Here is a 12,933-nt window from a genome sequence, read left to right as displayed (position 1 = left end):
TTTATTTATTTATTTATTTATTTATTTATTTATTTATTATTTGAGAGAACATGTTAGCACAAGCAGAGGGAGAGGGACAAGTAGACTCCCCACTGAGCATAGAGCCTGACTTGAGGCTTGGTCTCACCCTAAGATCACGACCTGAGCTGAAGTCAAGAGTCAGATGCTTAACTGACTGAGCCACCCAAGTGCCCCAAAATCTATTTGCTTATTAGCCATATGACCCAGGAGCAAGTTAGTTACCTTCAAACCTTGGTTTCTCCATTTGCAAAGTGGAGATAATATCACTACCTTGTAGACTCAGTATATAGTTTAAGAAATAATATTTGTAAAATACCTAGTATTTATTTTTTAAGTACTCATGGGGTGCCAACGCCTATGTGCACTCATGCATACACGGACACATACCAGCTCCAAATGAACCTCACCAACTCTTCATGAATCTCATGTAGATTTTTAGCATAAACACATTCTGAGTGCTTACTTTTAAGGTCATGATTTTTATTTGGCCCACAGTAAATATGTTATTTCCCTGCCCATTTTGATTTTGGCAAGTAATTGCAATAAAGTTAACATTACCTGGTATTCATTGTGTGCTCTGCCCCATACACTGTACATTGTGCATGATTTTATTCAGACCTTGGAGCAGTGCCACTTCCATTTTGTGGATGAAAAACTTCAGATTTGGAGAGATTGGGGTAATTATTTGAAGTTACAGTTAGTAACTAATGAGATGTCTGAGTAGCTAAGGCTAGCAAACCAGTTGTTTGCTACCAGAGTCCGTGGTGTTCCCTGCTACATTGCATGTTGTCCAGTTTCTGAGCTTATAGAATTATCTGAGGATATTGTTAAAAATTAGGGAAACACAGGGACTGGTGACCATGATTGGCTCCAGTGCAGACATCTGGGTGGTTAAGAAGAGAAAGGGAACCTGATTTTTCAAACAATGCCCTGTCAAATTTTATAAACTTTGTACTATTTGTATATATTTCCCATTGTAAGAAAGGTGTTAGGGGCACCTGAGTGGCTCAGTGGTTGAGCGACTGCCTTTGGCTCGGCGTGATCCTGGGGTCCTGGGATCAAGTCCTGCATCAGGCTCCCCGCAGGGAGCCTGCTTCTCCCTCTGCCTGTATCTCTGCCTTTCTCTGTATCTCTTATGAATAAATAAGTAAAAACCTTAAAAAAGAACAAGAAAGGCTTTAAAAATGTTCTTTTTTTTTTTTTTAAGATTTAATTTATTTATTCATGAGAGACCCCGAGAGAGAGGCAGAGACACAGGCAGAGGGAGAAGCAGGCTCCACGCAGGGAGCCTGACGTGGGACTCGATCCCGGGTCTCCAAGATCACACCCTGGGCCGAAGGTAGCACTAAACTGCTGAGCCACCCGGGCTGCCCTAAAAATGTTCTTAATGGACAATTTCCAGCCCTTGCTTCAGAGATTCTGACTTGAGTTCATCTCAAGGCCGAGTGTGTTAATTTTCAACAGACAGCTCAGGAGATTCTGATACAGCATAGGGACCATGCTTCAAGAAGTCTTGATATACAGCACAGTGGGGAGCAGCTGTGTCATAGGGGGCCTGCTTCTGGCCTAGTTATTTAAACTTCTTTTGCTCTCTGGTAATTGCATACCCCTGGGCCACAACTTCCTGGCCGCCCTTTCAATTCATCAGTTTTACTAATGTTACTCATGAGAGCCTGGATACAAGAGGAGGAGGGTCTTAGTACATTGGACTGACTTTGGTATGAGGGTGTTTATACAAATATGTTTTAGTTATTTTCTAGTGGACTCTGCTGGCATGGTGGTGACGAGTCAGGAGGGTGTGTTCCGCAGCAACTGCATGGACTGTCTGGACAGAACCAATGTGATCCAGAGCCTGTTAGCTCGCCGCTCACTGCAGGCCCAGCTTCAGGTGCACACACTTTTTTTCTTATTACGTCAACAATGGAGCCCCAAATTAAAGAAGCCGCATCTTTAAAAGCCTTAGCAGAAAACATTAGAAAAACAAGGGGTGCCTGGGTGTCTCGGTTGGTTGAGTATCTGCTTTCAGCTCAGGTCATGTCCTGTGATGATTGAGCCCCACTGGGCTCCCTGCTTAGCAGGGAGTCGGCTTCTCCCTCTCCCTCTACCCCTCCTCCTGCCTGTGTGTGTGCACGCGCTCTCTCTCAAAAAAAAAAAAAAATAAAAAATAAAAAAATTAAAAAAATACATTACAAAAACAACAGAAAACATTGATGTTGCTCCCCACCCTAACCTAGCTTTTGTTTTGTGTTTTTGTCTTTTCCATCCCGTGGGTGTGCACGTTGCCATACCTGTGGTCAGCATATGTGTATGCAGTTGTGGGGTTTTTTAAACAAGATTATATTTTTAAATAATACCTGCAGTCAGCGTGGGGTTCAAACGCATGACCCTGAGATCGAGAGGTGCACGTTCCACTGACCAAGCAAGTCAGGCACCCCTTTACACAGTTTTAAATTTGCCTGATCCTTTAGAGTTCTAGGGAGCCATAATTTTTTTTTAAAGTTACACTTACTAAGTTGCTACATTTTGGCTTATAAATAGCACTGTAGAGACTCTATCTGCATCTGTTACTATGAACTTGAATTCTTCCCTTTGGGTTCCTTGCCAGAAGTGGAATTTACTGCTAAAGAGAGTATGCTTTCCGAGAGGGACATAGCAGTCTATACTGCACCAGTGAGCACGATAAGTGAATCCATTTCATTGAACTCTTGCCAGTGTGAGATGTTTTTATTTAAAACTTTTTCCTGTATTAGTACAGAGTAGTACCTCACTGTTGTTTTCATTTGCATCTCTTCTATTACTGGCAAGTGATACTAACCTCCAGCTAAGAAGTTTCTGACACAGCTTTCTTTACCACTAAAATTGGGCTATTGAGAAAGATAGCTATAAATATTTTCTTGTGTTTATATTTGGAATTAAAAATGTAGAGCCCAGATTTCCAGATCACATTGGCACTTAGTATGAGGGCCAAACAAAACGCATGCCAAGTGGTTTCCTGCCTAAATAGTAAGCTGCGTTTATGACAGTTCAACTTTATTATTTTATGATACCAGAAAAGAATTACGGAAGTAAAACACCTCTGAAATGAATTGCCTTTGAATCCTAAGTAACACAGGCCAAAGAAGTGGTTTCCCTGTTTGAGCATGCTCTGGTTTGTATTGTACCTTGTCCTTTTCATCCTGATGAATTTGCTTCAGGGCCTGTTTTTTAATAGAAACAATAGTAGCAAAAACCAAAAACAAACCAGTAGTAGCAATGATTGTTTGCAAGGCCAATAAACAAAAACCTATTTAATTAGGTTCTGTAATCTATGTTTAACTATTTTACATGCTGAATGTAGTATCATAAAACCTAACCAGCCTTCAGAGAGTCTTGGGGCATCAGTGCCAGCTGGTGGGGTCCTCCAGTTGTGCCCCACCCCCCCCCCCCAGCTGAGGGTCATGGAGGGCAGCTCCTGTGCTGAGGTGGGAGCACCATCCTGGGGTGGAGATAGAGAGCTGTCATCTGAGGTGCAGTGACAGTGGGGACTCTGAGGTGGTAGAGGTCTGAGACAAAGCAAGGCAGGGGCTCCTAATCTGTGGTCAGTGACCCCCAAAGGGGAGTCCACAGAGGGATTCAGGAGGTGCAAAGGGCTGTGTGTATGTGCAGTTTGTGGGGAGGTAGGTGTATAGCATTCATCTGGGCGCTGGGTGTGAGGGAAGCCTGGAGATGGGAGTGGGAAGCTAGAGGGTGGAGGCAGTGGGAAGTTGGGGAGTGCTGCGAAGGAGGAGGTGATGGCTAGGGTCCTACCTCTGCTCTCCCTTCTGCCCCCCTGTTCCTGTGGGGCTGGGGCATAGGGAGAGTGGGGGCTGCAGGGGGAGGAGTCCTCAGAGGGGGAGGCCATTGTGAGCTGGGGCACCCTGTAGGCGAGGACTGTATTTCCCACCTGCAGCCAGGAACCATGTGATGATACCATGGGGGATTGTCTGCTTTTCTGGAATCATGTGTGCTGAAATCGGTTACATATGAATATGGTGTGCTTCCTATTCCAGAGACTAGGAGTTTTGCACGTGGGACAGAAGCTTGAAGAACAAAATGAATTTGAGAAGATTTATAAAAATGGTAGGTAATTTCTTTAGTAGAGGCAAAGTTACTCCGATGGTGAAATAAATTAATATCTTGGATTTAGGAACTCTGGTTGTCATGTGAATCACTGTTGATTATCTTTTCCTTGTTTTCACAGCCTGGGCTGACAACGCAAATGCTTGTGCCAAACAATACGCAGGCACTGGTGCCTTGAAGACGGACTTTACCAGGTAAGCCATGCTTTTCACATTGCACTCTGGATCTGCAGGTCTCGTGTCCCATCCAGAGGCCACGACACCCAGGGCCTCAGGACACAGCAGTTGAGTCAGGTGTGCTGGGAGGGGAGGCTCAGGTGCTGGAGGCTTCCTAGCCTCCCTGGGTGGTTATGCTATGTGGAGAGGCAGCCACACCCCCTAAACCCCCCTCTGCAGACCTCGCAATTCCGGCCCCGGTCCCTGCAGTCTGAAGCAGGACCTGAGGTTCTGGACCTCAGGGAAGCACCCAGGTGATGCCCATGCGGCTTTCCAGGACCACACTGGCTAGTGAGAGGTCAGGACGTTGGGGATTTGTTACAGATGTTGGTCTTTCTCTGCTGTAGCAATTCCCCGAGAGCAAACATTCCTAGTCTGTTGTTCTGACCCTGGTTGTGTGTTTCTCTTCCGGTTTCTTCCCCTTGCAGCTGGACCTGAACATTTTGTCATTTTTGCGCCAACTTTGATACTATTTTAGAGGGAGAGTGCATGTTTCTTGGACTTGCCAGTGGTGTCTTTTGGGAGATGTCTCCTTGATACTTTTAGGGGTGATTTTTAAAATCCTTGTAACTGGACAGCCCTGGTGGCACAGCGGTTTAGCACCACCTGCAGCCCAGGACGTGATCCTGGAGACCCTGGATCGAGTCCCACGTCAGGCTCCCTGTATGATGCCTGCTTCTCCCTCTGCCTGTGTCTCTGCCTCTCTCTCTCTGCCTGTGTCTCTGCCTCTCTCTCTCTCTGTCTCTATGAATAAATAAATAAAATCTTAAAAAAAAAAAAAAAGAAAACCCTCTTTCTAAAAAAAAAAAAAAAAAAAAAATCCTTGTAACTCACTTATCTCCATATCACATACTTGCCACAAAACCGTGGGAGAATTTACTATACAAATCTGTAACTTGAAATTCACCTCTTCTCCCCAGAACCGGGAAGAGAACTCAGCTGGGGCTTCTGATGGACGGCTGGAACTCAATGATACGGTATTACAAGAACAACTTCTCTGATGGCTTCCGGCAGGTGAGTTTGTGTTTGGTGCTCATGTCTGGTCGTCAGGGGACCGCAGCTTTGTACTGTTCTTGAGTCACATAATTATATCGAATTGGGGACTTATTAATTCCTTTCCTCTGTTCTAGGATTCCATAGACTTATTTCTTGGGAACTACTCAGTGGATGAATTAGAATCTCACAGTCCTTTAAGTGTTCCACGGGATTTGAAATTCCTGGCTGTAAGAAACCTTTCTTTTTCAAGTTTTGTTTTTTTCTTGCAAAGATTTATTTATTTCAGAGAGAGAGTATGTGAGGAGGTTCGGGGGGGCGGGTGGGGAGGAAAGAATCTCAAGCAGACTGCCTGCTGAGTGCAGAGCCTAACTTGGGGCTCAATACAATGACCCTGAGATTACAGCCTCAGCTGGAATCAAGAGTCGTGGACACCTAACGGACTGAGCCACTCAGGCGCCCCTGTTTTTCAAGTTTAAAAGCATTAGGTCTGAAGGTATAGATGGCGCCAAGTCCATTTGATTTAAAACTCCCTATGTTGTTCTAAATGGACTGTAAATACTTCTTTTATCTGAGGAGAAGATGAGGGAAAGGAGTAAAAGAACTTTGGGACGTTTGTTTTCTCTCACATGTCACTGTCTTTTTCTGTGAGAGCACTGGAGCAGAAGGGAGCTCGGAGGGTTTCTCGTTTCAGGGAGGCTCCACTCCTGTCACGGTCAGGGGTCGCTGGGGGCAAAGCTGTAGCATGGAAAGCAGAGTGGTTCTTGACACTTCTGTCCTTTTTTTGACCTCTCTATTCACCAGACTTTGCAGGAGCCCCTCTGGGGTCTCACCCAGTGGGCAGAGTGCCCCTGCACGGAGCAGGCTTCTCACTTGGGCAGCCTCTCTTCATTTGGCTCCTAGGCTTGGGCCAGAGCCATGCTTCTTCACACCTTGTGGCCTAACCAGTCTGAAGACTTCAGCAGTTGTGATTGAACCCCCCCCCCCCCCGCCCCCAATAATGGGGTTTTGTTGGGAAAAGATATTTTGTAGTTAGATTGCAAAAGGGTTTTCTTTTTCACACAAAGCTTGCACAACAGACTTCGAAACCATTGAGTAGTGTTCTTAAGTGATGGCTTGTCTCTCCATTTTTCTTTTCAGTTGCCTATTATCATGGTTGTTGCCTTTTCGATGTGCATTATCTGTTTGCTGATGGCTGGTAAGTCTGCTCTTCCTTCACAGACTCACATTCCTTTCTCAGAATGTGGCACTTCCTTGTACAGCGTCTTGAGTTTGCAAGCATATTCTGCACTTGATGTTTTCCTGTTAATTGTAGGGGGAGCAAAGTGACCAGATGTGAGTAGTTTAAATGTAACAAGAGAAATAATTTATAATTCTTCAGTATTTTGTTCTTTGTTCAAATTCAATAATTGTTGTTAGGTCTTGGTTTTGGTTTTTTAAGATTTAAACTTTTTTTCCTTCTTAATCTAAGTAATACAAAGTAATCTTAGAAAACAGGTGAAAAAGAAGAAAATATTATTTATCGTTCTGCTTTGTAGAGATAAGCTAACTACACTTAACATTGTGATGTTTTATCTATTTATTTTTTTAAGATTTTATTTATTTATTCATGAGAGACACAGAGAGAGAGGCAGAGACACAGGCAGAGGGAGAAGCAGGCTCCATGCAGGAAGCCTGACCTGGGACTCAATCCCGGCTCTCCAGGATCAGGCCCTGGGCTGAAGGCGGCACTAAAGTGCTGAGCCACCCGGGCTGCCCCGTTGTGATCTTTTAAAGATTTATTTATTTATTTATGATAGACGTGACGGGGGGAGGGCAGAGACACAGGAGGAGGGAGAAGCAGGCTCCATGTCGGGAGCCCGACGCGGGACTCGATCCCGGGACTCCAGGATCGTGCCCTGGGCCAAAGGCAGGTGCCAAACTGCTGAGCCACCCAGGGATCCCCATTGTGATGTTTTAATCTTTGTGTGTGTGATTTTTTTTTTTTTTTTTTACAAGTGAGATACACATTTTTTATAATCTGTTTTTTCTCATTGAGCAATATAATATAAGCCTTTCCCCATGTTCTTTATTTTTAATGGCTGCATTAAAATCCATTTATGGATATATAATTTATTTAGCCAGCCACCTGTTACTGGACAAGCAAATGTTATTAATAGATTAATACACTACTTATCATTAAATTTTAGTAGATTGAGGGGCAGCTGGGTGGCTCAGTCGATTAAGTGTCTGACTCTTGATTTCATCTCAGGTTGTGATCTCAGGGTTGTGGGATTGAGCCTCGCATCCAGCTCCATGCTAAGCATGGAGCCTGCTTAAGATTCTCATTCTTTCTCTAAAGAAAAAAAAAATTTTTTTTAGCCTAAGAACTTGTGCTAACGAGGTCTTTACTGGTTTTCTCTTTTTCTCTCACTGTTTTCCTGTGTTACTAAGCTAATAAGCACGTAGGATTAAAGTGTTTCCGTTAGGTACTCTTCAGTGCTATGGGATCTGAGTCTATGAGTTGGCTGTATTACGCTTTGAGATGCAGCTTTAGGCAGGTTGGGCTGTCTTGTCTGAGCTCCGCCCATTGTCAGGGTCCCATTCTCACTCTCCCCTCTCACAGTGGCCCTTTGTTCTCCCACACAGACCTTACCCCCTTCTCATCTCCACAGCATCATGTCCCTTTCTTACAGCACTGTGTCCTTTGGCCTCATAAGCATCTGGGGATCTCTTTTTCTGAGGTGGCGTATCTCTGTGGTGTATCCAGCATCCCTAGTGAACATCTCTCTTTGTGGGTCATGATTTGCATATTCGTTTATCTTTCTCACTGGATAAGCAACACTTTGAGGGCAGACACTGTGCCTTTCTCAATGTTTTATCTCCTGTGTCTGGGATATAGTAAGCCCTCAGCAAAAATTTGCTGAGCTAAGGACCCTTAACACCACCCCTACGCGCATTCTGGAGCAGAGGGTCAATAGGTACCTGTTCATGTCTGAAATCCCTGTAATCCCCTCCGTGTTCAGCGCCATAGGCAGTCATGACATAGGCAGGGAGCCATCCTGTTGTACTCTAGGGCAGGAGTTAGCAAACATTTTCTCTAAAGAGCAAGATAATAAATAGTTTTGACTTCCAAACTACATACCATCTCCATTTGCACATTATTTGTTTTGACAACTTTTGGAAATGTAAAAACTCTTCTTAGCTCACAGTACGAAAACAGGCTGAGGGCTCTAGAGCACGGGCAGTGCTTTGTGGCATAATTTGGGCCCTGTGTCCAGTCTGGGGACAGGAAGGAAGGTGGACAGGGCCAGCGAGCACGTGCCTCTCGTGATTCCTAGGGGATCATGCTCTTCAATCCCTAGACTCTCTGACTTCTTTAAAACACTGCCTAGTGGATGCCATTTTCTGGGAGCCTGTCGAATTAGTTTTGTTACTTTGATCTCTTCTGTGTTTTCTTGACATCCCTGTAGAACGTCTGGGGAGGGAGGAAAGTTGACAGCTCAGCCTGAACAAGTGATGATTCCTTTGGGGAATGTCCTGGGTTGGGCTTGTGAGGAACTGCCTTTCTTCTTTGTCCAAGAAGAATTTTAAAACTCAGAGGTGTGAAAATGAGCGATTATGTAAATTTTTATAAAAAGAGATGGATGCTGAGGATAGCAATGTTTCATGTTAGTGCTATAAAATGATGAGCATTGTGATGTTTAGATGTGATAGCATCTGATTTCTAGCCTGTTCTTTGGGTTTTTAGAGAATGGGGAATAAGCGCAGCATGATCTCCGACAGCTTGCTAGGAAAGAGCCTGCCTGGCATGCTTTCTCACCGTCTCCTGGCCTCTGCACACATCTCCCAGGTCTGCAGGTGCAGTCAGTCCTGTCACAGGAGGGAAGCTGTGCTAGGTTCAGCTGCTCAAGTAGTAGAACAAAGTAGATCTTTTCCCACTGCTACTAACCCTCGTGAACTCTAGACATTGCAAAAAATGCTTATCGGGAGAGTTGTGTGAAATTGGTCATTAAGATATGTTACTGAGCTTTGTCTTACACACTTTTATACATAGCTTTTCTGAAGCATGTATGTATGTTTTGTACAGTTATTTTTTGTGTAGGCATCTTGATTGTGGTAAATGTATTAATAGTTTCTTGTAATATAAAAGTGCTGAGTCTAAAAGTAAGTAATTATTTGCATGATTGGAATGCAAATAGTTTGGTCAGGTGGTTTTTAAGCTGTGGCCTCTAAATCAGTGGCTTCGACATACCTGGAAACTTGTTAGAAATGCAGATTCTTGAGCCCCACCCCCACTTGCCAAGTCAGAATCTCTGGGGTTGGCCCCAGCAGCCCACACCTTGTCAAGCTCTGGAGAGTTCTGATGCCAGTCAGAGTTCAAGAGCCACTTGTTTAAACCTTAATTGAGAGGTTCTTATATTTTTCCTGCAGATGTGGTAATAAACTTTGATATTGTGAAGATGAAACTTTAATATTTAAACACTGGACTTTAATTTTGCTAAGCAGCTGAAAACTGCCTCTGGGATCAATAAAATGATTTTTATTTATCAACTCTTTTTTTATATATCAATAGGTGACACTTGGACAGAAACACTGGCCTATGTGCTTTTCTGGGGAGTTGCAAGCATCGGAACATTTTTCATTATTCTTTATAACGGCAAAGATTTTGTCGATGCTCCCAGATTGGTCCAGAAAGAAAAGATGGACTGAATTTGTGTCTGTGGAAAGCGGCTTGGCTTAGAAGATTCCATTATGCAGAACTGGAGTCTTTACTGACCCGCTTTCCACGTCACCCCGAGGTCTTTCGAAAGCCTTTCTCCAAAAGCCCACTCTGTGCGCCGTGTGGGGGGATGACCTCTGGTCAGCCTGATGTTCCTGCCTTGACCATCTCTTCATTACTTGGACAGCTCTAGTTATAATTTGAAGCTCTTCTGTAATTAAAAGGTAACCTGAATCCAGCTCCTGGAATGGAAGGAATCTATTCCTTGTCAATTTAATCAACTCTTGCAGAATAAGTAATATATTTAAGAAATCTAGCTTCTTTCCTTATTTAAAATGGTAAAATTATTTTTCTAGCTCAGTTTCCTTATTGTCACTGTAGAGGCAGTTGCTGTTAGCAAGCGAACTTCCCCACACATCTTTGAATTTTTCTTAAAAGTTGAATAATAAGCTAATTTGCCTGTGTGTATGCAGTGTGAGTGTGTCACAGACATCAGGTAGTTTGACAAAGCAGATTGTGACCTCCTGGCAGGGCTGGCGGGGACCGGGGCTGGCGTTTCGGTTGAGCTGCCTTCTGAGTTCAGCTTGAACTTGGGTGTGAAGAAGAAGTTCAGATTTACTTTATCTTTTTTAAAAGGTGTAAATGAAATCAAAGAATGTAAAGTCTGTGTCTTATGCTAAAGGTCCAAAGCCGCCTCTGTTTTAAGGATTTGCCCCAGTGTGGAAGATACCCTCCGTTGGTCGGTTCCTCCCTCCTGGATGTGTTGGTTTCTTTGGGGTTCGTTCATTGAGACTCGTGAGCCTCTGGGAGGCTCTGGTGCTGGACTTGGTGTTGCACTTGGAGGCAGCAGCTGCTTTCCACGCATGGTACTATCAATGCTTTTCACTCTGTAAAGGTTTCTGTTAACGATCAATAAATGTGTCTGAAATTTCGTGCTTCCAGGTAGTTAGAGTTCTCCAAATCAAGGACCAACTTAAATGTTAATTTATGTGCAAAAACAAGCCTGAAAAATATGCTTTAGAAGCTGTGCATAGTTTCTAACTATAAGTTGGACTGTATATTCAAACTGTAATTATGAGGTTTAAATATTAGGAAAGTGTGTAGGGTAGCATACTTGCCACTATTTTAAAACTGTCAATTAAATACTGCTACAATATTTGTGTTGTGCTTGAAAATATGTACAGTTTTTTTCAATAGTAAGACCTTCTGTTGTCCTTAAATCTCTCAAAGCGCCTTTATTTCAACATGACTTTTTTTTTTCAAACATTATCTTTTATAAACGTTAATAAAGAGTCATTGCTTCTAGAAACTCTAAAGGAGATAGTAGCTGGAAGCCCTCTGTAGCTTAAAATCAGTCATTAAAACTCACAATAGGGTAAGTAATTAGGACTACCTATTCTTAACATGTAAATAAGCATAATTTGTTCCAAAGATGAAACATTTGAAACTTGGTTCCTGTCTACTGTAATATATTACTCAAGTGCTACTGGACATTTCACGTGAAGAACCGACTTCCACAACCACAGCAAAGACCAGCTGGGAGCTGCTCGTGTGGCTCATGTGGCTGCTCTGCAGCAAATGGACTCATGCTGGTGTGTTAGAGCCTAAAGTATCCGTATTCAGAACCTGCCGTGATTTTATTTCTAAATTCATGTACTGTACATCCTTAAGTGAAAATAAATGTCATACTCTTTTCTAACCACCGTTGGTATCATTCCTATACTTTGTCTCGAAAGGGATGTTCTTTAACAATTTTTTTAAAAGATTCTATATGGGGATCCCTGGGTGGCTCAGCGGTTTAGCACCTGCCTTCAGCCCAGGGCGTGATCCTGGAGTACCGGGATTGAGTCCCACATCGGGCTCTCTGCATGGAGCCTGCTTCTCCCTCTGCCTGTGTCTCTGACTCTCTCTCTCTCTCTCTCTCTGTGTATCTCTCATGAATAAATAAATAAAATCTTTAAAAAATAAAAAATAATAATAATAATAAAGATTCTTTATGAGGGGCACCTGGGTGACTCAGCGGTTTAGCGCCTGCCTTCAGCCCAGGGCGTGATCCTGGAGTCCCGGCATCGAGTTCCACGTCGGGCTCCCTGCATGGAGCCTGCTTCTCCCTCTGCTTGTGTCTCTGACTCTCTCTCTCTCTCTCTCTCTCTCTCTCTGTCTCTCATGAATAAATAAATAAAATCTTTAAAAAATAAAAAATAAAAGATTCTATATGAGGGGCACCTGGGTGGCTCAGCGGTTTAGCACCTACCTGCCTTCGGCCCAGGACATGATCCTGGAGACCCGGGATCGAGTCCCACGTCAGGCTCCCTGCATGGAGCCTGCTTCTTTCTCTGCCTGTGTCTCTGACTCTCTCTCTGTGTCTCTCATGAATAAATACATAAAATCTTAAAAAAAAAAAAAAAGATTTTATTTGAGAGAGAGCACGAGCAGAGGGGAGGGGTACAGGGAGAGGGAGAAGCGGACTGCCCTGCTGAGCAGGGAGCCCCATGTGAGACTTGATCCCACGACTCTGAGATCATGACCTGAGCTGAAGGCAGATGCTGAGCCACCCAAGTGTAAGTAAGCAAGACATTTCATAGGTTCTGAAATCCTGCTTTGCAGGTATCACTTGAGAAATTGTTTTTTCCTCTATTTTTTAGTTATAGATAAAACCAGGGAAACATTTAGTAAAGTATGATATCTATAAAAAGATTTCCCTGGCACCCCACCCCCCAAAAGTTAGTTTTTCAGAATGACACAGGTCTTACGTGGGAAGAGGGACAGTGTTGCCTATTAGAAAATGATCTCTCAGGCCACGGGAACGTGTGCATGAATGAAGTGGGCACACTGGGGTCAACCCTTTGGCACCTAGGAGGCCCTCACGGGATTGAGGCAACAGTCCTTGGAGATGGGCTGTGG

At 43.7% G+C, this 12,933-nt stretch overlaps 1 protein-coding gene across 1 annotated transcript in view; it reads left to right on the top strand.

Annotated features, from left to right (window-relative positions):
• Window positions 1–11,728, top strand: part of SACM1L (SAC1 like phosphatidylinositide phosphatase) — a 59,387-nt gene extending 47,659 nt beyond the window's left edge. Inside the window, exons 14-20 of the mRNA XM_025458249.3 lie at window positions 1,771–1,909; window positions 4,050–4,119; window positions 4,241–4,313; window positions 5,255–5,348; window positions 5,465–5,557; window positions 6,468–6,525; window positions 9,883–11,728. Of these exons, the coding sequence (XP_025314034.1) occupies window positions 1,771–1,909; window positions 4,050–4,119; window positions 4,241–4,313; window positions 5,255–5,348; window positions 5,465–5,557; window positions 6,468–6,525; window positions 9,883–10,019 (664 nt within the window). The 3' untranslated portion in view covers window positions 10,020–11,728. The remainder of the gene's footprint in view (window positions 1–1,770; window positions 1,910–4,049; window positions 4,120–4,240; window positions 4,314–5,254; window positions 5,349–5,464; window positions 5,558–6,467; window positions 6,526–9,882) is intronic.
• The last annotated feature ends 1,205 nt before the right edge of the window (window positions 11,729–12,933 follow it).

The sequence above is a fragment of the Canis lupus genome, chromosome 20 (assembly GCF_003254725.2).
Source record: "Canis lupus dingo isolate Sandy chromosome 20, ASM325472v2, whole genome shotgun sequence".
NCBI classification, from domain to species: domain Eukaryota; kingdom Metazoa; phylum Chordata; class Mammalia; order Carnivora; family Canidae; genus Canis; species Canis lupus.
Note: the sequence above shows the minus strand (reverse complement) of the source record. Positions and strands in the feature narration are given on the sequence as shown.